The sequence below is a fragment of the Parus major genome, chromosome 9 (assembly GCF_001522545.3).
Source record: "Parus major isolate Abel chromosome 9, Parus_major1.1, whole genome shotgun sequence".
In the NCBI taxonomy this organism is placed as follows: Eukaryota; Metazoa; Chordata; class Aves; order Passeriformes; family Paridae; genus Parus; species Parus major.
In genome coordinates, this window is record NC_031778.1 from 10,371,709 (window position 1) to 10,398,706 (window position 26,998).

General features: G+C 35.7%; 1 protein-coding gene across 3 annotated transcripts in view; it reads left to right on the forward strand.

Annotated features, from left to right (window-relative positions):
• RASA2 (RAS p21 protein activator 2) overlaps positions 1-21,814 on the forward strand; it is a 39,770-nt gene extending 17,956 nt beyond the window's left edge. The window contains exons 5-23 of one of the 3 annotated variants that reach the window (XM_033516674.1): positions 275-358; positions 2,152-2,224; positions 3,427-3,503; positions 4,855-4,953; positions 7,018-7,174; positions 8,348-8,496; positions 9,749-9,863; positions 10,298-10,372; positions 11,013-11,136; positions 12,474-12,580; positions 13,468-13,554; positions 13,648-13,725; positions 14,188-14,261; positions 15,475-15,581; positions 15,870-15,952; positions 16,799-17,007; positions 17,744-17,847; positions 18,440-18,629; positions 19,466-21,814. In XM_033516674.1, coding sequence (XP_033372565.1) covers positions 275-358; positions 2,152-2,224; positions 3,427-3,503; positions 4,855-4,953; positions 7,018-7,174; positions 8,348-8,496; positions 9,749-9,863; positions 10,298-10,372; positions 11,013-11,136; positions 12,474-12,580; positions 13,468-13,554; positions 13,648-13,725; positions 14,188-14,261; positions 15,475-15,581; positions 15,870-15,952; positions 16,799-17,007; positions 17,744-17,847; positions 18,440-18,629; positions 19,466-19,496 — 2,023 coding nt within the window. In that variant the 3' untranslated portion in view covers positions 19,497-21,814. Of the gene's footprint in view, positions 1-274; positions 359-2,116; positions 2,225-3,426; positions 3,504-4,854; positions 4,954-7,017; positions 7,175-7,784; positions 7,977-8,347; positions 8,497-9,748; positions 9,864-10,297; positions 10,373-11,012; positions 11,137-12,473; positions 12,581-13,467; positions 13,555-13,647; positions 13,726-14,187; positions 14,262-15,474; positions 15,582-15,869; positions 15,953-16,798; positions 17,008-17,743; positions 17,848-18,439; positions 18,630-19,465 lie in introns of those variants that run through there. The other 2 variants (XM_019007781.1, XM_019007782.2) reach the window with 2 other exon arrangements.
• The last annotated feature ends 5,184 nt before the right edge of the window (positions 21,815-26,998 follow it).

Sequence of the window (26,998 nt, forward strand, 5' to 3'; positions counted from 1 at the left end):
TCATATGTGATACTGGATTGTCTTTATCAAAGCAATTCCAAGAATTTTGTTCTCACAGGGCTCTTCAAGTCTGATTGTATACTTGAGCATTATTATGTGCTACTATCTGGAGATCTGCTTCAGGCACATGCAGTATGTTGGATCAATGTATAGCTATATCTGTGTGTAATACAGAAGGACATAAAAAGTTTTCAAAAAGAAAGCATTGTTTGGGTTTTATTTTTTTTAGCTAAATAATTGCTTTACTGATCTGTTGTTTGCCTTTTCCTTGTAGCATAAAGGAGTGCCATGGATTGCCTCTTATAAATGGACAGAACTGTGATCCTTATGCAACAGTCTCTCTTGTGGGGCCTTCCAGGTAACATTTTAGTATAAAATTAATAAATCCAAAAGTGCTGGGATGTTGAATTGGAAAAGAAAGTCATAGGTTTTAAGCAAAATCTTTAAAACACAGAGAAATCTTCCAGTGCTCTCATGCATGCGTCACATCTCCAGGGATACTGTTTTCTCCTCTTCCCATGTGCTCAAGACTGGGATGGTATTTGGTCTGTCTGATTTGTCTGCACTGATCAAGAGCCACTTGTGACTCAGTTCTTTTCTTATATTTTGTATTGGACTCTTGATTTCTGCACTGTACTTCCTGTTAATTTATGTGAAATTCCTGTATGTCATGATACAGTCAGTTTCTCACTCACCTTCCTCTCTTCTCTGTTTTCTTAATGTGTGAGTTTCTTTGCAGCAAATATGTAGTAATTGGGAGTAGACAAGAGAGGAGAGGTTCTGGAACACCTTCAGGGTGCTGAGTTCAAAGTCCCCACAGTTCAAATGTCTCCTTTGGGATCAGTAATCCTCAATAACTGCTGGGGTTTTTTTCACAAGGAAAATCCCCTATCCCACACATTCACTATGTGCAAGTCCCTGCCCAATAAGGAGGATAAGTTTCAGTTGCTTTTTTTCTTGCCAGATCAGACCCTTTCCTTTCTCCTTTGCTGAGAAATTGCCTTTGTGAGTGTAGTGCCATGATGTGTTGTACCAGACTTGCTTGGCTTAAAGACTTTGGAAGGATTGTCCCTGAGTAAGCTCTGCATGGAGCATCTTTTTTCTCCTTGGTAATAAATTATCATATTTTTTAGGTTTGTTTGGGGATTTTTTTTTTGCTTTGTCTGTTTCTTTGGGTTTTTCCTAAGAGGACTAGGGAGGCTCACCCATTATACTTAGGAACCATGGGGCCAAATGGCAAAGAAGGTAAATTGACATACGTTCTCTGTTTGAGTCCTGTGATATGGATGAAAGTGGGAAAATGTTGGTCCCACAAAATATCTACCCTGTTAGTATGGGAATATATGTGAAATCTGACAGAAATTCCTAGTTAAGATTTTCCAGTCTTATGCACTTGTGACTCATGTACCATGACTGGAATATTTGTGTCCAATGCTTGAAAATAGGTAGTTGATACTTAGGGCAAGTTTTCATCTCCCTTGTCTGTTTTTCTTACATATTTTATATTTCTTCCGGAATGCCATTTTATACTACCACAGCTTTTTGCTAAATAAATAAATAAAATTGTATTGCTCTATAAAACTTGTAAAATTAAAAAAAAAAAAACAAAAAACAAAACTAACCCACAAGGAAGTGGAGGCAGTTGTTTTGTTTGACCTTGTGCTGTTTCATATTTAACATGAGCAGCAGTTGCTTTCAAAGAAAACCTTCTGTGTCTTGAGTGTAAGCCTCTGTCTGTAAAGTAGTGTGTGTTTTACCAGTGAAAGAGAGAGGGAAAAACAGAAACTGCAGTTAAACAAGACAAGGAAATGTGTGCTCATTACCTTCAGGCAGTGGTAAATAAATTTAAATTTTAAATGCATTAGAAATAGTTGATGTATTTTAATTAATATGTGTAAGTTCTACCTGTTTGTGAAATTAAATACAACTTTTGAGTTGGATAGCTGTACTGTTAGCTAGATGTTTAAAATTTTAGTTCTTCAAACTGTATTGCGAAGATGAACTAATTTTATTTTAAAATTTTCCTCATTGATCAAAGTGAATTCTAGAATGACAAAAAATGTTGTAACTTAAATGCATCTTGACAATAGAATGTCTTTATAATTGTGTGTTTAAGTTGTCTATGGTAAAAATTTTACCACATTGGAACAGGAATGACCAAAAGAAGACCAAAGTTAAGAAGAAAACAAGCAATCCGCAGTTCAATGAAACATTTTATTTTGAGGTAACTTTTTGTATGCTGTTCTTCCTGTTTATCTATTTTATGCAACCCTTCAGATATTTTTAAGCAAGCTGAATAGCAGTACCTAATGCAGAATTCTCTCTTCAAGCAAATTTAATATCTTTAACTGGCCTCTCAAATATAAGTGAATTACATACTTAAATTTCTGTCTGCCAGACATTAATACTCCCCTCCAGTTGCTGTGTGAAAAATTACTTTCTCACAAGCACATATATGAAAGTAATTCTCTGTCTTGAATCACTAGATGTCATCTGTTGCTATCCAGAGTTCTGAGATAACTTTAACCTATCCCACAGACTTCAATTTAAATGTTTTCAAGCTTGACCTAGAAAATCCAAACAACTTATTTAATAAAGTAATACAGTGATTATACACAAAAAAAAGTCTGTTGTTATTTAGGAGTTGATTTCAATTCTGCACGAGTTATCTGACAATAAACAAAGTACAAGTTTAAATTTTCATCTGATTTGTGTCAGTAATAAAAATCAGATTTGCATTTAAAGCATGTTGCGCTGAGAGTTGGAAGGCGTACAACTATTGCATATGCCTCAAATGTATTATAATTTACTGTGTTTTTATAAATCCTCATCCTGCTGTGGACTTGAGGGAGAAATAGCTGCATGCCTATGCAGAGTTTCAGTGCATGTGTATGCCTAGGTTGCCCTGCTCAAGTTAGATATTAGGATAAAAATGTGATTCAAACCACTCTGGTAACTTTTTGACTTATGATTTATTTGAGTTAGATTGAGAATGCAGTCAGTCAAGAAATGAGGAAAGTACAGATGAGAAGTTACAATTGTGTTGTAACGAGGGCAAGAAGAGTGGGCTTCTTATTTGTTGTTTCTTTAAACATTTCAGAACTGACTTCAATGCTTTCATGGGGCTCATGCTAAAAAAAAATAAACTTTTGCCAGTTTCATGTCATACTACTTGTTGTTTTTTCTGATAGGTCTGTACTGTAATTCCCTCATATATCTGCTAGCCTTCAGTAGGTTCCACCATGAACCCTTCATGACCCATTTTTCTCCTGCTTTCTGACAAAAGCAGTTTGTTTGGTCAACTGACCTTTTTCCTTTGTATGAGGAACAGTAACTGTTTACCTATGCTAGAGGCAGGGAGGGTTTTCTTTGATTTTTGATATCCACAGTACAAAAAGTATGTTAATAGGAGGAATTTAATTGCAGGTAACCAGATCCAGCAGTTACACCAAAAAATCCCAGTTTCAGGTGGAAGAAGAAGATATTGAGAAACTAGAAGTCAGGTAAGTTATGTGAATTAGAAAGTGATTTTATAGAATCATTAATCATAATATTTGATCATCAGGACAATGAATACCCCTTTTATCTTAGTTTAGCTCCAGAGAATTACTGGTTAGACTTGTAGAAGAGACGACATAAGAAAAATTTCTCTTTTTTTTACTTGTATTTCTTACTGAAGATGAGTTTGTTTTGAAGTAAGTAGTGGTTGAGTGTATCTAGCAGCCTAAACTTATTTCCTGTGCCTGTTAGTAAAGAGGTATGAGTACCTTCTATCAAATTGTATTCATTTGGGCAGAATATTGGTAATAGAACTTGTACTGAAAGATATCAGCATACTTGATCCTAGTCTATAGCTCCAAATATAGTTGGCTGGTTTAATAAAAGTGGGAAAAGCCTCTTCTATGAGATTCTTATAATCTCACTTTGCTTTTTAGAGGAACATTTGTGTTTCATCTTTTCCTTGCAAATGCAAATACTCAAATTATGTTCCTCTTTTCTGCTGCTTTACCCTCAGAGCAGGTCTGTCTGTATTTATGCAATGTAGTTAGAACTGCAGAGAGCCCTGTACTCAGTTTCTTTTCTTTATTGTGTTCCTGCCCATACATGCACCAAATCTACTGAATGACAGAAAGTCTTCAAGGCCAGCATATGTTTCCTAACAGGCATTAGAAGAAAAACTTAGCAGTTAATCCAAATTGCCATTATAGAACTAATTTACATGCATTTCTAGCTATTGGCTTCATTAATTAGAACTGTATATTTCATTGTAGATGCAAATATATTTAGAAAAATAGTCATGCCCCAACAAATCTAGTTGTCTTTTTGTTTTTTTTCTGTTCTTAACAACTGCTGTCTGTCAGAAATGTCAGAGAGGTAAGAAGAAATAGAACAAACCCAGGGTGCATGTCTGGAACCCGATTCTGTTTGAGGTTGTAAGCATACGAGCTGCTGCTTGGAAAAACAAGCGCATGTGTTGGTGTGGCATTGCAGTGTGCCAGATTCTAGCAGTTAGGTAGATATTTAATTATATTGGTTAAGAAGTTCACTTGAATTACCTGAGAAGAAATGTGCACAGTTTTGGGGGTGGAAACTGCGCAGAACCCGTACATTGTGCTGGTATCACTTTTATTTACTGATGCAAGGTCTGTAAGTCTTAACTTTCACTGTTTGTTTCTTTATCTGTTCTTTATGGGTTAATAAGCCACTTGAGTCCTTTTGATTTATTTAGAATGGAGTGAGATTTCTAACATTTGCTGCCTGCATGCATGTGGATTAGTGCTGTAAGGCAGTTATTGTAAACTTGCTTATTTCTCTCTGGGAGAAAAGAAAATTAAGCAGTGTTCTTGTTTTCAGGGTTGACCTATGGAATAATGGGAATCTGGTACAAGACATCTTTCTAGGAGAAATTAAAGTTCCTGTGAAGGTGTTAAGAAATGATTCCTTTCAAGCATGGTGAGAAATGGTGGTTCAGAAGTGAATTTGCTTGTGTCTTGCACATTTTCCCTTGCAAGGGATATGTTTTATTCCATCTATTCATTAAATGGTGTCTTCCTGTTCTAATCTAGGTAAAACATGTTTCTAGAGTTTCCCTGCTCAACAAATTAACCTTGTCAGCGGGTACATTTATCTCTGCTCTTCCCCTGTCTGTACACAGTCACAGAATAATTGGTGTGTTTGAGGGGGAAGTGCGGAGGGTGAAGGGAGGATGGACAGCAACTGTCTTCTGGTCAGGCTGCTGGATCTGTGTGTACTCTTCAGCACACCCAGTAAACCTGAGCTTCTCAGAATTGTGTTACTTGTAATTAAATTCCTAAGTCAGACTTCCAGAATGACTGATGAAGAGTTTATTTGATCATTAAGTATGGCTTTTTCTTCTTCCTTGGGGAGGCTCCGTAAGTATCTTCTAGAGCCAACCCAACATCATGTCAGGTGAGCAGGCACAGGAACTGGAAGGGTGAGGTATGAAGGGAGTTCAGGAGAGAAACACTTGTGCATGGGACATCTCAGCACCTTCTGATGTTTTTTGGGAGCAGAAGCCTGTCTCTAGCTCCTTTACTGTCCCAAATGCTTAGCAGCAGGAAGGGATGAGCGCAAGGGATTTGAGTGCCTCCGAATGTGTAAAATATTCTGCTTTTAAGCGAACCTTTCAGTACCAGAAAAAGCACTTTCATATCCACGCAGAAAACACATGGGAAGGAAGCACATAAATAGGAGCTGAATGTAACACAGGTCTTGGCCAGGAACCATTATGGCTCTATTCCATGTACCCACCTCAGGCTCCAAGTGTCTCGGATGTTGAACTCAGACTCTAGGTGTTTGATTGTGATCCTGTAGGTGTTTGTGTTGGAGTTTCTATTTTTTGCAGTGTATTGCAGACATGGGCTTGTTCTGCCAGTGTCTGATCAACAGCTGTGTGACCATATTAACATAAAAACAGGCCTCTGTTAACAACCTGCTGAGAAAAAGATTGGATCAGCATGGGCTCATTTGCCAGTGAGCTGTGTTTGTGTAGCTTTTTGAATTGGCCTAACTCATGTCTAGGTCTCTTGAGTGTGTCTGCTAATATGCTTTGTAGGCACACCTTGCATTGAACATCCTCATATCCAAGTATGATCTGCTTATCAGAAACAGTTCTGTGATTAAAAAACCAAATCTTTTATACTATTGCTAATTTGCATAATGTGGTTTTGAATGCATCTGAAGTACAGCAGAGAAATTATCTGTACAACTAATTATTTGGAAAATAAGCCAAAGAGTCATGCTGTTAATTCTCCTGGTAAATCAGTTTTATGTTATGTTAGCATGCCTTCAAGGGCACTGCACCTGATTATGAAAAAAAGAAGTCTGACCTCCTAGTTGTAGAAGTCCAAATATACATGACTGTAAAAGAATATTTGGAGATGGGGTTTCAGTTTGTTGGGGTGAGTGTTGAAACTACTGTGACACCACTTAAAAGCTGTTAACATTTTTGTAGGGCTGCACCTTCCATTGGAATGCAGTGAAACTGCAGCCAATGACTACTTCAATGTATTTTGTATTAAAGAGTAGGAAAAAAGCTGCTTTTTCCCTATATCTTGTTTCTTAAGAGTGGAGCCCATTAATATTATGTGTTTTTTCTGGTCTTGGACAAGACCATTTCAGTTCTTCACACTACCTGTTTCATCTGCAGTGTCCAACACCCTAAATATAACCTAGATGTAAAATGAGATGGCCCAGTGTAATCTCAAACTATTCCTGCTATTCCCTGTTAACTTACAAAAAGTATATCCTATTTTAATTTGCAAAGATGTGAGAAAATAAATATAAGTTTCATTATGTATTAAAGATTAATTAAATGCTGCTCATTCTTTTAGTTTTGTGTCTCAAGGGGTTTTTTTGTGAATTTTTTGCCAGTTTTCAGATACTATGTGTGCATACTGAATGAAATAGTTGAATGTGATACTTCACTTTATTATGGAATTAGTCAAATGAATGAAATAGGTATCTAATATTTTATAATTGTCCTGTTGCTTACAGGTACTTACTTCAGCCAAGAGAAAATGGGAACAAATCTTCTAAAACTGATGATTTGGGATCACTTAGATTAAATATCTGTTACACCGAAGACTGTGTACTTCCATCTGAGTACTACACTTCTCTAAGGAACTTGCTGCTAAAATCCTCAGATGTTCAGGTACTTTTGTTGAAGATTTCATTAAAGCGAAAGCTAAAAATGGATTATGCAGTTATTAGACCATATGAATTAATCATATCTAGATAAATAGATAATTTGTTTTGTTTCTTTGTGATAATTATTTCTGTCACACACAGATTAAGAGCTTCTAGAGCTTTTACTTCTGCTCCAAAGTACAGGATTTTCTTCTTATTTTAGAAGAACCAGTGGAGACAGGGAAAAAACCTGTGTTGTGTGCCTGGAGGAGATAAAATATGTTTTTCCCATTGGTTGCTCTTTTCTATGTATATTTCCATTGGCCTTTGCTGGCTTCTTGGATTTAGAGGTTTTCCAAGGACACTGATTCATTATTGGCACTGAAGGGCAGATAATTAATAAAAAAGGATCTACTTCAGAATTTATTTCAAATTCTACTTCTGAATTGCTTCTGCCTTTCCCAGGATGTTAATCAGCATGACTGGATTTCTCACCAGGACATGGTGACAAAGAGGGAAGTGTGGTAAAGGGTTTGCATAACATTGGGACAGGAATCAAATTGTAGTAACGAGACTTTATATTCTTAGGTCTTTTACAGCTTTTCATCAATTCAGTGTTAGTGAAGTACTCACAGAGGAGAGGAAAGCTAGAGGAAGCAGATGTGACTGAAGTTTTTGCTGGCCCATATTAAAATACTGCTTCACTGGAATTCAGGAATAGCTGAGTATATAGGTAGCAGAAGTCAGCAGCTGTCTTTTCTACTGAAATAATTTAATTTTTCTATTGAAATTCTCAACTGTACAGTGGCAACAAACCCTTTAGGAGGGTGAGAACTTTATTTTAATGTCTTCATTTTACTGTTTTTACTGTTTAGTGATTATAGTTTTAAAAGATACATGACATAGTAACGCAGTTGCTTTCTGCCTGTGGCTTGTGTTTGTGACAACACCATAGTTTAACCCTTTAGGGAGAATGAGTAGGATGAGTAGCTACTGAATTCCATTCTTAAATGTATTTATAGAGTAGATAATATTAATTTTCAATTGAAGCTTTTAATTGCCATGTTATACAGCAAATACTGAAACTTTCTGTTAACAAACTCTGTCTATAGTCTCATTAGATTTGACGTGTACTTTTTCAAATACACAAAGAATATTTAGCTCCTTTACTCAGATTTCATACTCTGCTTTTTCACAGCCTATTTCTGCATCTGCTGCCTACATTCTGAGTGAAGTGTGTCGAGACAAGTATGATGCTGTGCTGCCTCTGGTACGCCTGTTGCTGCACCACCATAAGCTGGTTCCCTTTGTTGCAGCAGTGGCAGAACTAGATCTGAAGGACACCCAGTATGTATTTTATGTTGATGTCACGCTTTCTGAAATTAATTTTAAATTTTCACAGGGCTTCATGGTAGAACACTGACAAGTAAGCCCTTTGGTTTATTTCTCTCACATAAAACTGACTAAATATATTAATCTTTTAATGCTAATTTTTAAAAACATTCATTAAAATCACTTTGAAGCTGGGAGTCGTAGTTAAGGGTGCTGGGCAGTTTGGTAAAACTTTGTCTTAGAGTACGTAGTTTATATTTTAAATGTCTTTTGGCTACTCTTCAAATTTTACTGCACACGGGATCAGAACTTATAAACTTAGATGGAATTTAGTAGATGGAACAACTTTAAATTGCTGAAAATCTTATCCTGTTTCCTTTTACACATGGTTTAAATGAGGGCTACTTTTTTTCTGCAAAGATGCCATGTAATTAAGAACGTGGCCTGCATGCCTTGCAAGTAGGAAGCATGGGTGTTTTTCCAAGTAGCAGCATATGCTCTGTGAATTTGCAGCTCTGCGGTTAGGAGAGAAATAAAGCAGATGTGAGTAGCAGCCTCTGGGATGCTGGGTCATGTCCAGTGGAGGTGTGGGAGGGATTTTGTCACCACAGGACAGTTCATTTCAAAGCACTTAGTCTTGATTTAAATAATGCAAGACAGCTTAACTGTGTAGAAAGAAAATAATTTTCTAAACTGCATTTTAGTACACACATTCCATTGTATTTCAGCTATAACAAAGGGCGCTTAAACTAAATCTCTCAGATTAGAAAGATACGTTTTGCACAGCTGTCAGTTTTCTTCAACAACTGTAATGAATAAAAATGTAATCTTGGATTAAATGTGTTTTGGTTTAAATGTCTGGGTTTATTGGTGTTGTGTAGCAGGGTGCTGTAGCTCCAGTTTTTTTTCACCATGACTACTGTAGGAGGAATTGCATATTCCTGTGGTACAATTTTCATTATCTTGGGGTTTTTTTCACTTGTTCTTTCTCATGTTTCATACTGCACTATAACTTTAATTGTATAAAATTTCTTAGGATTTTTCTTAAGGTTTTATATATGTTTCTGGGTTTGGTAATTCTGTAACAATATTCTTGTTTATACTCTTTTTATTACTGAGTGCCATTGCAAGCTTGGTGTATACATTCTGGAATTTCTGATTGAAATATATGACAAATATTTTAGCAAGATAGAGTATAAATTGAATTTTGTAAGTAACTGAACTTGCTTTTTCCCCTGTTCAAATAAAATAATTTCTTTTCTTACAGAGAAGCAAACACAATCTTCAGAGGCAACTCATTAGCAACTCGGTGTGTGGATGAAATGATGAAAATAGTGGGGAAGCACTACCTAAAGGTTACTTTGAAACCTGTTATTGATGAGGTAGGTTATCCTGAAACTTCTTTGGGGTCACTCAGCCCCCTGTAGTATTGTTGCATAGACATTCTTGTTTCAGCTCTGTGGTAGGAGTCACTCAGGTAGGGGAATCCTGGAGGAAAAATAAACTTAGCAATAATTGGTTTAGTGGGAAGAGTTGTGTTTTGTTATTTAAGTTCCAGATGCTTCAAAATAAACAGTCAGTAAAAGTCATTCCAGCCTCCAACACATTGCAGAATTTGCCCATATGATGCTTTATGTAATCAATCTATTTGAAAAGGCATAAACAAAAGTGAAGATGATCATTGCATGTTGTTATGGATGGTTAGGACCTATTTAGAATTTTATTCCTAAATCTAAGAATCTGGTTTTAAATGGGTGCGTTTCCATCCTTTCTGTCTCAAAAATTGAACTCCTATAGTTTTGTTTGTTTGTTTCAGATATGTGAGTCTCCTAAACCCTGTGAAATAGATCCCATCAAATTAAGAGAAGGGGATAATGTGGAAATTAATATGGTGAGTTTCCCATCTGGTCTCAAAATCTGAAAGAAAAGCATTTTTAAAAGCAGCTCTTTGTAATGGAAAATTAGTAACTTATAGTAGCAATATAACTCTGCTTTCAGAGTAAACAAAAAGCTGTGTTTTCTTACCCCTCTTTTTGAACACAGCAATGGATAAGTCTAATGGAAAATGGGACAGAGAGGAGAAGCTAAAGATGACAGTCATTCTTACCAGTTTTTTGGGTGTTTTGACTGCTGATGTCCTGTACTCAGCATCCTAGATTATGATGTACCTAATTAGAACTGCTCTAACATTTTTCATTGAGGTTTTGCTGGCTGCTTCTCTCTTACCAGAGTATGCTGATGTTGAAGGCAGTAGTTGCTGCAATAAAGTTGGGAAGTGCTCGCTCCTTGTTGTCAAATTAAAACTTTGCTAGACAGTGCTTATATATATTAAGTAAATATCATTAAACTATCTTTTAACAGTAGTAATGCCATATAAAAATTATGAGGCTTTTAAAATATGCACTGTACTAAAATTCAGCATTGAATAGTCAGACAGTAGTGTTATGTTTGTGCTGAGGGTAAAAAAAAAAAAAAAAAAAAGAAATGTGAATGTTGTTGGTCTGAAAAAATGCCTTTTTTCATAATTGCAGGAAAACCTCCGCTACTATGTGGACAAAGTGTTCCGTGAAATAGTGCGGTCGAGTATAAGTTGTCCTACCGTAATGTGTGATGTTTTTTATTCTTTGAGACATCTGGCTGCCAAAAGATTTCCAAGTAAGTGTTCTCTAAAAACTTGCAAAAGTGGTATTCAGACTGAGAGCTTCTGCAGTTACCTTATGGAGATTGTTAAAATTCTTGTCTTGTCCAAAAGTTGTGCCCTGAACTTTGACAGGCATTTGTTTTTCTGTCAGGCTGTAAGGTATAGTGAAACTTCGTGGTCAATCAAGAGGCATTTTTTGTTTTCTGATACAAAAATATAGCAAGTCAAAAACTGCAAAACTCAGAGGAATTGAGAAGTCATCAAAAAAAGTACAAGATAATAGAAGAAAAGCACAAGCAATACGGGAATTGATTTATTTGAAAGATATTTAAAATTTGTAAGAGCTATTCTGTTTACTGCTTCTAAAGAAGCAAGATGTGAACATGAAAATCAATTTGGCATTTGCATCTTTTCATGAACTGTCACTCTGTTAATGATGACCAGCACATTCATAACATCTGTGACGTTAGCTTTAGAACTACTGTAGCTAAATGAACTATGGGTAAGGAGGGTGGATAATAAGAATTATTTAATGTGTTTGTAAATATGACCAATATTAGAATATTAGCTTTATTCTTTCACAATGGTTTTAATATAGGAGTAATGAAATGTCCTGTCATAAGCTACAGGTGAAGAATATGTTCCTCATAATGTGGAACATTTCTCTGATTCATGTTTACCACTGAAACTGAGCCATAAGTTGCTCTAGTTTAGACAGTCCTTTCAGAAAAGCTGACTTACCAGATCAGATTGAAGTGGTCATTAGAGTAACAGTATGATCTCACTGTATTTCCTGGTATAAAAGTAAATATACTCAAAATACTTAATGAGAAAGTTCTCATTTACATCATCAAAATTATGTAACAGCATGGGGGTTTATGGTACAACTCAGAATTGCAATTGTATATGTTCCTCTGTATTGACTGTATTTGTCATGCAGCATTAATGTATTTGAGTTATCAGTGAGTAGCTTTCCAGGTGAATAAATCCAGAGTTTAGAGGCAGCTGCTGCAGTATTTTACTTCTGGGTGCAGCATCCAGCCAGACCGAATCAACTGTGTTTGTAAATGCTTGCAATCATCTCATCCTTCCTCCCAGTGGAGATGATGAGCCAGTTGCAAGGGAATAGAACTTCATCTCAGATAAATAAGCAATAAACACTCCACTATAAGGAGAACATTTCTTACCATGACCACCTTTCTCATTTCATGCACTTCATTGATTTTTCTATTCTATTTTAAAATATAAATGTCTCCTCTGATGTTATCTTCTTAAGGATTTTTATGTTAACTGTCTTCATGATTTCCTGTTAAGTTCAGTGCATGTTACATTTCATGGTTTTTCTCTGCAGATGACCCTCATGTACAGTATTCTGCAGTGAGCAGCTTTGTGTTTCTTCGTTTCTTTGCTGTAGCCGTAGTCTCACCTCATACTTTTCATTTACGACCTCACCATCCAGTAAGTCTTGTGAAGCTTTGTTCTGTTTTATTCGTACCTCAGATCTGTTGGTGTTGGGAAGGCATAAGTTACTTTGAGTAACTGGGAAATAAGATGACTAAATGTCTCTAGGGTCAGTTTCCAAAGGAAATAAGATATTTGCAGTTCTTTAAGCATCAGATATTTCAGTCTTTATGGGATGTTCTCAAAGAATGTGGAAGAGCTTTTAATATTAAAGATGCTGTGCTAATTTTGGGAATGTGTTTCTTGGGTGAAATAGCAACATGACTGAAGTTCCTTTAAGGTATAGGCCTAAACTGCCTTGGTTCTTTCCACCAAGGAAGTTAAACATCCAGACACTTATTGCCATTTGGGTCTTAAGCAGAGGTGGTTGTATTATCCAGTAATTGGTTGGTTGGTGTATTTATCCTGGACTCCACTCACTGCAGTGGGTTGACAGATTTTCCCTTTTCATTTGTCAAGTAGATGCACATTACAAAAAAATTTCAAAGACAGGAATATCAAGATTAAAAAACCTGTATTAAATACAGAATTTATTGCTACATTGCGCTTCAAATGTACGAAATCTGCTGCTCCAGAGGTTATCATTATTACCATATTTTACCTACTTAGGTGTGTTGTGCCTTCAGAAGAAAAAGATCCACTTACTCAAATTCATTTCTTTGACATTATCCATTTTTTTGAGTAAAAAAAATGACAGGATTTTAGCACTTGAGGGTTGAACATCTAAAAGGGAACAGCAAGGCTACATTTGGAGGCTGTGTTTATAATTCTGTATTAAAATGCAGTCAGTGAGGTGGAAAACAAATCAAGTAAAAGCATTTTTATTTAGTTTACCTGGAACTGTGAAAAAAATACGACTTCTGAATTTTGTCTTCTTGTTTTAGGATGCACAGACTTCTAGAACATTAACTCTTATATCAAAAGCCATCCAGACTTTGGGGAGCTGGGGAAGTTTGACCAAAAGCAAACTTGTAAGGCTACTAAAATTCTTTCTCATTTCAAGCATTCTGTTTTTTGAAAGTTCATATGAGAATTTACTTATGTCAATATACTTTTCCTTTCAGTCAAGTTTCAAGGAGACATTTATGTGTGAATTTTTCAAAACATTTCAAGAAGAAAAATTTACTGAATCTGTTAAAAAGGTACCTTTCAACTGTATTTTTTTTAGTGTTGGTGTGTCTGATCAATCTTTGTTATTAAAAATGTTAGTGTTCAATTTTCTGCTAAAGAGAAAAAGAAAAGTTGTGGTCTGTTTCAGATATAAACCCCCCCCTAAAAAATAACATAGCAAAGCCAGTACAATAAATACACAAGTGTTACACAGAGTGGACTAAGCTAATTTAGTTTAAAAAGTAAAAGTGAGCATTTTCTTAAAGAGATTTTATTGGCTCTGCTGTTTAGGAATTCGTTAAAGAAAGCTTGTGTGACTTCTGGGCATCCCTTGTTACACTGTTCCGCGGCCCTGCTATATGTTTTCATCTGCTGCATAAAATAACTGTTCTGTTTAAAGAGAAACTGTAAATTTATATTTTCAAAATAGCTTTTGGGGATTTTGTGTTTCTGAATACTGTATGTTTTTATTTCCTGTGGTTTTTTTCCTTAAGTTCCTGGATGATGTTTCCTCTACCGAGAGTAAAGAGCCCAGTGGTGTGAGTGAGCCAGTACATCTAAAAGAAGGGTGAATACATCTTGAATTTATAATTTCCATAACAGAATTGACTTCAGTCTTTTTTCTTTAATACCAGGTTCAGATTAATGCTTATTAAAATGTCTGATATACTGTATTACTATATTTGTAATTTAGACAATTCTTAGTATGTATAATTAGTTTAAAAGGACAACTGCAAACTTTCATAACTCATCTTTAAAATGCTTTAAAAAGTAATTATAAGCAGATGAAAACCTACTGAAGAATGTCTACATTACTGTCATTACAGTTCAATGTGTGGTCTGTGATGGTTTTTGAGGATTTTGAAAGTGTATTTTAAAAGAACCTTATTAACTTAGAATTATTTTACCTCCTGTATAAGCCCGGACAGCTAAATGTTCTGCCTTTAAAGTTAGATCAAAAACTACCCTGTAATTGAAATATTTAACATTTATTGATAGAATGCTGTTATACAGATTGAGGTGTAAGTCACTCTTCCTAAGAAGTGAACTGTCTTTTGCTTGATGTTGATCAAGAATAGATGATGATTTGAACAACATTCATGAGGAAAAAATGTTTCAATATATTTGAGAAGCAGGTTTATAAGAAGAAAATACTTTTCTGTGAAACAGGCATCCAAATTTCAAATGAGGAAAAAACATGTCTCTTACTAAGATACTGAATAGAAATGGAGGAGAAAATTGTAGTGGATCAACACTTGGTTATAGTAAGAAATTGATGGCTGTTGTTCAAAACAAAAGAAAGAGTTTGCAGTGAGTACACTTACAGTGTACAAAATGCAGTTTGTCTGCCCTTGCTATTGAGCCATGTCCAGTGTCATTTCCTTGACACTCAGTTTCTGATGCAGATAAGGTTCCAAGAACAATCACATGGAGAAAAGTGGCAGGAAGGAGAGAATCTTGTAGTTAGATACACCTTATTCCCTTTTGTGAAAATTTGGAATTCTTGCTCTGAGTACGTTATGTATCCCCTCCAAATTTACTGCTATAAGCACTGGTCTGGATTGTGTGTTTTTCAAACTGCTGTCTTGTCTTTGGAGCCCTGTACATAATCACCATATTGGGAGGTAATCTTGAGGATCCGTTGTGAACAAGCAGTAGGTTTTCTTTTAATGTACAATGAAGTAGATTTTTACATGGCTGCATGATGAATAATAATGTCTTACCTCAATAAACGGTTTTGAAGACTAGTGGTTGCATTTGGTTTGATTCTATCTTTACAGAGAAATGTACAAAAGAGCTCAGGGAAGGACTCGGATTGGTAAAAAGAATTTTAAGAAACGATGGTTCTGTCTAACAAGTAGAGAATTCACATACCACAAACAGCAAGGTAAATAATAATATTTATTTTACAATTATTTTTATTTTTCAGCATTGTCCAAGTGTTTGTAGCTTTTTTGTGCTTTTAAAAGCATGTAATTTTTTCTTTTCCTAAAATACTTAGGATGTGTTTTAGTTATTTTTGCCTTGATAAATAGAGGCTTCTGTCTGATTCGTATTATATTTTCAGTAATAAAAATGCATATTTTTAGAGAATGAGCTGCAGTGTTAGTGCCCTGAGATTACAAAACAGTTTTTAAAGATTGCTTCACTCCTCTGTTTACAATTTTTTTTACAGATAAGGAACCAATTTTCACTATTCCAATCAAAAACATCCTTGCAGTGGAGAAACTTGATGAGAGCTCCTTCAACAAGAAAAATGTGGGTAAAAAGATAGTTTATATGTAATTCTTGATACGCTCTTTAAATAAAAGATTGTAATTAGTTTACAGAATTAATGAAACAGCATTACTAAACACTTCAGCAATAAGTCTTTTATGGATGAAGAATAACAAGCTGTATGCAGTAGCTCCAAGAACATGGAAATTAACCTGGAAATTTGGCTATTTGCACCAAGTTTTCTGACTGATTTTGACTTTGTCCCCCCCTTACCAAATTTCTGGAATAAGGGTTAAAACTACATGACCTTATTACAAAGCACTTGAAATTATATTATGTACTACTACCAAACTTGTATTTATTCCTTTTGATGAGAACTTTCTACAATCCCTTCATCAGTTGAGATGGTTGTCTGTGCTCATGGCCTCATTCTGGCCCTGGAACACATTGGTTATTTCTGTTCTTACGTCAATCCAGACTTCTGAGGCAGTGATAAAAGAACAGCTGTCACTAAGGCCAGAGATGGCTAAAGGAAAGACTTCTGTTGCTGTCAGGATATGAAGCATGAAGGTCATGCTTTGTGAAATCTGGGGTCACACTTAAAAATATGTGGATGAAGAGGACAGAAGATGCATCCTGTTCTAATATATAAAGGTTCTTTCTTAGATGAGGAAGTGGTGTAGACAGAACACAGGGAGCTGTTCTGATGGGGCTTTTCTTCTCTGTGTAGTTGAAAGAGGTGAAAGAGGCTGTTCTCCCTTGTCTCACTTTCTTTCTTAATTTGAGTTTGTGGAATTGCCTGAGCACTGAAATCTATTTTAACATATGTGAAGTTGCTCAGTAACTGGATTTTTTTTTACTCAGCAAAATAATGTGTTTCTTCTACAGATGTTTCAAGTACTTCACGGAGAAAAGCCACTCTATATCCAAGCAAATAACTGTGTAGAAGCCAGTGAGTGGATAGAGGCTCTCTGCCGGGTAACAAGGTGCAATCAGAAGAGGCTGACCTTTTACCACCCCTCTGCTTTCCTGAATGGGAACTGGCTCTGCTGCAAGGCCACCGTGGAGAGCACCGAGGGCTGCGCTCGCTGCACCGCGTAAGTCCCTGCCCAGGTGGAAACAGGCAGGCTTCCAGGGAATGTGGGAGTCACTGCAGCTTGCAAACAGGGAAGCAAGGCTTTCCCTGTCTAATTCAGCGAGTGCTGCCACAGAAACGTGCCACGGTGATAAGGCACAAAGTTCTGGATTTCTGTTACTTTGTGTGCCACCCTGTGGAGGTAACCAGCTCAGCACGAGTATCCAGTGGCTGAGATCTTTTCATGCAGAATAATAGATTTAATTCAGATGCCAGGTTGAATGCAGAAATATGACACACGTAGATCATTTGTAAGAAATAATTAAAATAGTTGCTGCAGAAAGTTCAGCCTTGAAGTCTTTTCTTCTTAATGACTTAGTCTTGTTTTATACAACCACTTTTTTATTTGAACTTTACATATTTTAGAGGAGTGCCCTAAGAAAGTCAGCTAAATAATCTTGGATGTAGATTCTGACAAATCATTTGGGTTTTGTAGGTATGTTAGAAAAATTAATAGCATTTTAAAATGCTTTACTATCTTTTTAGAAGCTGCTGATTTCTGAAAACAAACGCTGTGATTTCTTTTAAAAATAAATTTATCATTATCTGGGTAGGTTATATAAACTACATTCTAAGTTTTGTGAAGCTGTCTGAGTGATAAACATATTAAAAGGCTATGTATATTGAAAAATAATAAGTGTTTACTTACTTTTAAGAATTACTTATAGTGATTACCTGTCTCTTTCATCACCTTTTAGAGATGTTCCTGCTGATACTCAAATTGAGATTGATGGAGACAGAGAGACAGAAAGAATTTACTCACTTTTCTCTATCAACAGATCTAAGCTTCAAAAGTTGGAAGGTACTCAAATGATAATTAAAAAAGTTACACTGATATTTAGTTCTAATTCTCTAGGCCAAGTACATCATTTTGAACAATTAACTGAATTTAATGATTCACCTGAAAATAACAGAAAGGAGAGAAAGAGATTGAATTTTTATCTTCTTAGTGCCTTGGTGTCTGATGTTCTTCAGGCATTTCTTTACAATAAATATCAGGCATTGTTCTAATTGGATTTCCATATATGTTATATTTTTAATAGTTTAAACAGAGAGACTGCAACTGTAGGTGATTGCTGTGTTGTACCTTACCTGACTATGTGATGAAATCTATTAGACATGTTTTTGCTGCAGGAAAGCACTGAACTTCTCTTAATGTGAAGAAGAGAGAGCTGTGGATGCTCAAGGTGCTGAACACAGCTAGCAGAGAACAAGCTGTAGAATTGTAAATATATTTAGTTGATATTTCCTCCTGCTCTCATCTTAATCCATTTTGTGTAGAAGTCAGAGTAACTTTACATTTCAGAATTTCAGTGTTACCATTTGCATAGGAGTTAGATTTGGTTTTTTAATTGTTAAAATTCTAAATGAGATGACTGTGGTCATTTTTGTAGAGGCTTGTGGAAGTATAGCAGTCTACCAAGGTCCTCGGAAAGAACCAGATGATTATTCAAACTTCACCATTGAAGATTCTGTAGCCACTTTTCATACACTTCAGCAGATAATAGACACAGTAGAAAAGTTGAATGAATCACATGAAAAATACCAGAAGAAGAGATCATCTAGTGCCAAATATGGTAGTGAGTAAGTATCTTATGTAACTTTGACATTGATAAATCATGGGATGAGGCCAGACTTGTTGGGGTAGAGATAATGAAGGTAAAGGTAGAGTTAGACAACATAGACATGGAGAGAATAAGGTACCTCACTTGTAGTAATGCAGCTTTTTATCACTTGTTGAAGATCTGAGTTGTTCTGGTGTGGATTCATCTGTTCCTGTTGAGATTCCTGTAAGTGGTGCAGTGACTCTTCTGTTTCCTTGCAGCTTCACATTTGAAGTGCACACAGAATTTATCCATAATAGTATGCCTGCCTCCTAACTCTTTTTTTCCCAAAATTTTGGTTAAATAATTGAAGTATTGAGTTATATGAAATGGTCAAAATTTTACTGCAGATACATATCTTTCAGGTATTTACTCTTTGTGTATATTTAATGTTTATATTTCACTTGCCATACTCAGTGATAAAAACTATTTCTTACGAAGGTGTAAAAAAACTCTGTTCTTTGGAGTACAATGTTGTTCCAGATCACATTCTCTTCAGTCCTAGCTTATGCCTCTGGAACACCACTAGCAAGTTTTTAGTTTTTTTCTTTGCATCAATAAGGATTGATTCACCAGGAAAAACAGAAAAGCTCAAACAAACCCTGATTAGTATTTGACCCAAGTTGTTGAGAAAAATTGACTGTGATTTAGAAGTCCAATGTGAAAGCAAATGAGGTTTTTGCAAATCACTAAATTTCATGATTAATGATAGAAATGGGGGTTTTTTGCTTGATAAATTTAAATTGCATGATGAGAACTATAAAGCAAATGTTAACCTTAAAAGTATTTACATATAATTTGTTGGTTTTTTTGCAGAGAAAATCCGATTGTTGGAAAAGTTTCCTAACCAAAACAAACTGGTCCACTTGGATGAAAAAGGAAACTGGAAATATTCTAGAGTGTTTTGGTTTTTTTTTGTTTTCTTTTTTTAATTCATTATATACATTTTTGCAAAGTATTTAAGAATGAACATAAATGCTAGGTGTGTTGACAATCTATTTAATATTTAATAGAAAAATACCTTCTTGGAAATCTGGTCTTTAAAGTTTATTCTCATTTTGCTGAAGAACTTGAAGTTCCAGGTTCTTGAAGTAAGAGATGTGAATAAATCTAAATGTCGTTTTGCCATTGTTGTCTTATTGGAAAGAACTTTCTAGACAAATAAGCTTTTTCACAGAAGAAAATCCACACTGCATTTGTTGGTTGGATTACATCTCAGTACATACACTGCAAACTTGCATGAGTTTACCATGAGTGCCTGCCCTGCTGATACGGATCTCAAAATAGAAATCCCAAGATCTTATGATGTGGAAAAGATCTGAAGCTTCACACTCAGTACATTTGACTTATTTTTCCTTGTATTAGGTGTTGTCATGACTTGATTTATCTACAGTTGAAGTTTTATAGAACCATGCAGTATGCTGCAAATCATCTGGACAGCAGATTACCAGTGTTAGTTGTGTTATTAAGTACTAAAGAAGAAATCAGGGAACTTACGTTGTACCTCTTGTTTACATTTGGAGTGAGTAATATATGGAGTGACATTAGACCACTATCTATTTTCTTTAGCATTTTTTAAGGTACATATTTTTTCTTAATCTAAAAAGAAGTGCAGGGTAGTAACATTCTTGTTAAGTAGGTTTGCCTACAGATAGAAAAATTTAAGTGTGAACAGATTGTGGTTAAGTACTGATCAATTAACATCATCCCATGTATGATTTAATTTCTTGTTTTTATAAAAAGTAATAACTACGTCCAGCTCAACTTTTGACTACAAATCTAATAAATAATCTCTATTATAATCACTCAAAGCACTTTAGATATCTGGACTATCCCAGATTATTTTTAGATACTTTGTAGTATCTGCTTGTTATGATCAGTTGAATGATCAACATTGTTTTGTCTTTAAGCAATGCTTCAGTGAATATTTTTGTATCTTTAGTTACATGAATTTGTATTTGCCACTTAACACAATTTTAAACTGGCATTCCTGACTTCAGTAAGATTAATTTTTGCTCACTTCGTCTGAGAAGTTAGTTTTCTGCTGAGAAAAGGTATATGTATATAACCAGGAAGAAGCAAAGGTATTACTGTGGTAACTTTGCTTCATCAGTATTAAATACAATGGTACTTGTTGAACTATTATTTTTAATAAAAGTTGTATGTGGTACTTTTATTTTTAAAGCATTTTCTGTGAGGTCTTTTGTTGTTTTGCAGGGTGTTTTTTTAGTTTTGGTTTTGTTTTGTTTTTCCAGTCAAAATTTGGCCAAATTAATTAGGAATGTAACTTAGAATAGAAATCCACAATTCTTGAAACAGGAAGCTGTTGAAATTACCACACAATTTATTTTACTGTTGTAAGAAGGCTTTCTAAAATGGAAGCAAGGTGGCAAGACAGCAGGATTGTTTTATTACCAAGCTATTTTAGAACATCTGGGATTCAGTTCTAGGATCTGCAACATCACAATCATTTAATTACCTCAGCTGGTTTTGCCTTTTCCTTTTTTACACATGTGATGTGTTCAACAGGACTTTTATTTGCCAACAGTTAAAACTGAGGAAGAATACAGCAATGCCAATAAATGTGTTTTGCCAAGCTAAAGGTAAAAATTAATTGCCATTAACCAAAAGTTGCCATTAAACAAACTTGAATGTGGTTGAGTGTCAGAATTAGGTTTTGTTGTGTATGAATTAACCCTGTGGCAAACCCTCTTCCTTGGAGCCATTTTCTGTTGTTTTCAAAGTCAAATTTATGAAAAATTGAATAGTATACTCTTGCAATGTTGGGGTTTTATAATATGCACTTTTTTTTTTTTTCCTTTGGTACTGGAATATTGAGAAATAAACCAGAAGGCCATTGAATATTTGTGACCATTAAGATTTGATTTCTCATTTTATAATGTTTTAAAGTGCAGTAGGTGTTCTAGAATTTAATTAGGTACAAGTAGGATGACAATTAATAAAAGCCTTCATTTTGATTAGTCTAGAAAAGTGATGTTATTCAATAATTACTTCTGTTCTGTTAGGATTGTAAAAGTTTTAATGTTATTATGATGATGTATTGTTGAATGTATTTTTATTTAAATTTTATTTTCTTATCGAGACATTAAAATGTTTTGTAACATTGCTTGAGAATAACTCAGAAATAAACTACAACAAACCTGAGATAAGCTGTGTGTTTACTGTGAGGCCTGGCTGTTTAAAATGTTTAAACAGCATTTTTCAGCATTTACCTGAATAAATGGGAATTGCATGCAATTAACCTGGGGGATGTGGCATCTGCAGCATTGTTGCATTTTAAATTGGTGGCTGGGGAGAGTAGTTCTGGTTCATCATGTAGTGTAAGAGCATGCAGAGAAGCCTTAGGAATTGCCCTTTTTTGCTGGCATGGAAGCTTCTGTCAGGAGTTACAGTGCAAACCTTCCAGCCATTTTGGAACTAGTTTTGATTAATCTGAGGTAGGATGTATTAAGGCCTGCTATGAGTGGTATGCATCCATTTGCAGATTAGAAAGCAGAGGAATGTAAATATGAAGTTGGAAGTACAGGAGGAATTTTTTTTCTGTGAAAATTTTAAAAAAAAGAATTGTAGATGTTCTGTAATGATTATAGCAGACTGATCCTTTTATTTTTCCTCTGCTAATATGTTGCCTTCTCTAACCATTAATTTGAAAAAAAAATAATTTCAGAGTTGAAGAGTAGAGCTGTAAGAATTGGGAATAGAGCCTGTAATTCAGCTAAATTACTTAAAAAGGCACTTTGTGTACCTAAATTGCAGACAAAAATGTTGCTAATTGGTTGCTTTACAATCAGAATAAGATTTAAAAAGATGCAGTGGCAACAGTGTTCAGGAAAGGCATATGCTTTGTAAGCAGTTATTTAGGTACAGAAATTAAGAATTTTAATTAGGTATTCTTGGTAAGAATATTTTGCAGGTTTTTTTAATAAAAGCAAATATATGACTGCTGAAATGTTTTTAAATATTCTTTATGTTAATAAATGCTTATGGCAAATAGCAAAATTCATCCATCTTGCTTAATGCAATTTTCCATAGAAAATCTTGTATATACTCAAGATTTTTAAGTATTTGTCCATCATTATTTTAGCATAATTACAATTGTAAATGCCATGCCAGTTGTATGAAGTCTAGTTAACAATTTCACCAAAAAGATGTAAATCATTACACTGATTTTAGAAACTTCATGGATTCAAACAATTTAGTTTGCTTTAAGGGGTTGTGATTTTGTTACCCACTTTCATCTTTTGTTTTTGGTCATTCCTCATACACAGGGAAAAAAAGCTTGAGAGAATCATAGAACAGCCAAAGTAAACCTACTGTGTGACTAGAATTCCAAGACTTACAGGTCAAAATCTCTTACCTGGTGCCTCTGATTTCTCAAAAGGTCCAAGATATTCCATGCTTTATGGTGGCAATCTCCAGCATGTGCAGCAGCAGGGAGAGAGGCTGGTGTGTGGATGGTGAACAGCAGAAGGCTCCGAGGGCAGCAGCCCCGGTTCCAGCAGCACTTCCCTCCCGGAGCAGGACAGGCAGCGCTCCAGAGGTCACTCCACGGCTGCCTGAGAGCTCAGCTGGAGCTGCCGGGGTTTAGCTCAGCCCTCTGCTCGCTGGGACACTGCTGCTGCAGGATACAGGAACAGCCAGGGAACAGACAAAATTAGTAAGAAGGAAACTCCCCTTTAAGAATCAAGTGATCTACAGTAATGCTCAGAATTGACAATTAGTGGCATCTTTCTTCCACAGACCTTTAAAGTACTTAATGAAAGAAGGGGAAGTATCTACATTTCAGTCTCTTCTTCCCATACTGGGTCACATAAGGCACTATGCTTTATATACTGATGCAAATTTGAAAAGTCCAAGAGGAAAGAGAAAACTTTTTGAAACACAAAACAATGATTTCTGTGACAACCAAAATAATTCATCTAGCTTCCTCCTGAGTAGTTCATACATATTCCAGTTGAGTTCTTCCATTGTTATGGTGTGACATTTACATGGGTTTGTTATTTTATTACTTTTATATATTCTTGAATTTTAAATATATATTTTTGGTGCTACCTTGGCTAAAATACAAAAGTAGAAAAGTAGGTCAAGGTTAAAAACAAATGTGTTATGACATGATATGCAGGATATAACATCTACAAGTGTGAATAATGAGAAGATAAAGTTGACTTGCATAACACCTCACAGTAATTTAAATATATGAGCAAAGGGAGGTTCTATAGGCAAGTTATGTGGCTTCTCTTTCTAGTGTTTCTGTTTTTTGTTTGGGGTTTTAGGAATTTTTTTGAGGAGGGGAGGTCTGGTGTGTATTGGAGGGCTGGATTTTCTAAGAGTGGCTTTTGGGTTCTATGCTGATACTAGGCAGGATCCAAATATCAGAGAGATGTTAAAAACAGTAAGACAGACTGTGCTGCCTCCCAAATTTATTGGAAGTGTCCATATTTCAAAATAGGTGGGGCCTGTGCCCCTGTACAACAACAGAACAATGTAATTTGGTTTCCAGTTTTCAATTCAGAATGCAATTCCATTCTCAAACAGCTAACTACAGTTGAAATATGCAAAATTTTATCTTCACAGATTTTCTAAATTAAAGAACAGATATGAGATAGACATCTAACCTGAAGATCAGCACTGTTCAGGGGTAATAATAATAGCTGAGTTTTACTCCAGAGTAAAACAATTAGCAAACAAAAGCACAGTATAGAAGTTCATAAAGCAGTCAGGATCTTTGTGTCTTCAGCTTTTAATCTCTGCTGCAAAAGGAGAGATGAATGAGCCAGGGTGTTGTGTGAAAAATGGAGATGTTCCAAGGGTTTAGAGTTGATTAAAGCAGCTCAGCAAAGTCAGTATCTCTTTAGTCTCTTGTGACACAGGGTTTTCCTTCAAAACAGAGGTTCCAGTGCAGAAGTCAGTAAGGGTTTTTTCGAAATAACTTCTGTAAGGATTTCCCTTCTGCGTATTATGTGTCATGAATGTTCATGTATTTCACTTGAAGAGTAAAGCACAATGAATTTAAGAATTGGAATTACTGCTACTTCTATGTCTTTGAGCTCATTCCTGGACTTTATGAAGTTCATGCCCAGCCATATATAAGAATATTGGGATCCCTTTGCTATGCTGTGCATATTTGTGTGATTTCTTCCCTTCCAGTGAGATCCTCCAAGTGCAAAAACATGCAGTTTATTCCACCAATATATTGTTTCCCTAATTCCTGTTGTGATTTCCTTTATATTTCTGCATGCCTGCTACATGCTTCTGTTTCACAGAAACTGTACCTATCAGCATTAGAGTCTGTTTTCCATTCTGCCAGTTGCATCTGGCAGCTTCAGTAAACCCTTAGGAGCTGCTACAGGTGGGTTTGTCACAGATGGTGGTGTGCTCATGCAGTGCTGTTCCCTGTGCTGTCTGCCTCTCTTGCAGCCCCACTTTAGCCAAGTCTCAGCCCTACTGGGCATTAATAGATCCATGTAGCATATTCCTATTGGGAAAGAGGTACAGAGAGACACAGATGACCAGAGTTTAAGAAATAGTTTTGGCAGAGAAGTATGCTTAAAATATTTTCTTTGGCAGATAAATTGACACAGTCCTGAAGTGTTTTGATGTATGTTAATCTATTGACAGAACAAACAGTAAGTGGGATAATACAGTCCAACACATGTATCAGTTGGCCAAGATAAACACGTACTTACATAACTGTTCTTTGCATTATCATAAACCTGACATTTTTGTAAAAGCTTTGTTTTTAGTAAAAATAATTTTCACAGAATCATTAGGTTGGAAGAGACCTTCAAGATCGAGTCCAATCCATGCCCCAACATTTCAACTAAACCATAGCACCAGCTGCCACATGCAGTCTTTTTTTAAACACATCCAGGGAAGGTGACTCCGCCACCTCCCCAGGCAGATTCCAATACTTCATCACTCTTTCTGCAAAAAACTTTTTCCTAATATCCAACCTTTATTTCCCTTGGTGCAGCTTAAGGCTGTGTCCTCCCTTTCTGTCAGTTGCTGCCTGGAGAAAGAGACCAACCCCTACCTGACCACAACCACCTTTCAGGAGGTTGTAAAGGGTAATGAGGTCACCTCTGAGTCTCCTTTTCTCCAGGCTAAACAACCCCAGCTCCCTCAGTCATTCCTCATAGGGCTATCCAGCCCCAGCCTGCAGCATTGGAGGGAGTTTTTGTGGCCAAAATACAGGACTTGGCACTTGGACTTACTAAACTTTATCCCATTGGACTCTGCCCATCCATCAACCGCTCCAGGTCTCTCTGCAGAGCCCTCCTACCTTCCAACAGATCAGCACATGCTCCCAGCTTAGTGTCATCCACAAATTTACTAATGAAAGACTCTACCCTCATCCATGTCGTCAATAAAAATATTTTCAATTCTGTGTTCTGGAGTAAACAAACTGGCAAAAGAAAACAACAAAAATGTCAAAAAGTTTTAAGGAGAAAGAAAAAAAAGGAATAAAATCAGGCTGTTTCCAGACATCTCCATTCTCAAAGGATTTATGAAACTGCAAGGCATTGTAGATCCTTTTAAAGCACTGTCTGTGCAATATTCAGAATTTAGAAAGGGGTATAGAAAATGAAAATGTTCTTACAAGGCAAAGATGCATCTATGTTCATTTGAAATGGGAATAAGAGTATTAGCAGAACACTAAGGTTGGGTGTCAAACACTTGGAGCTTTGAGTATTTTTTATATGGAGACAATCAGAATTGATGAATTACACTGCATCATTACTTTGAAATTATGACAAATTTAATTGATTATAGATTGTGTAAAATAAAGCAATATTTCAAATTTGGATACTAAGTATCATGAACATTGTGTTCTCAGCTGACAAGTTCTTCATTTCCCATTCTGTAGCACACAATTGGCTTTAATTATAGCTGAACAATCACTCATTGGGCTGAAAGGCACTTGGTTTGAGTTCTCATTTTTAGATTCTCAATTTGGAATGTTCAGTGAATGAGATGAATGAATGCCCAGTCTGAAATAGTGTGGCTTTTATTTATTATTAAAACCAGTGAAAATGTTCATAGGGAAAACCCTCCGAAAGTGTTGTCGTGGCACTCTCCCATGTGTGACCTCCTTAAATGTCGTGTGTGGCTGTAGATGAATTACAGAGTGCCAGAATTACTTGTCAAAAATGGCTTGAAATTTTTCTGATACAGCTCTTTAGGTGATAAAATAGCAAGAAAATAATGTTTAGGTGGGAAGCTATCATTTTATTTCTCTAAGGCAGTATGGACAGAGTCAAAGGTGCCTGAGTCATATTTGCTCTACTTTCATGGCTAATCCAAGTGGGGTTTATATTTGACTTTGCA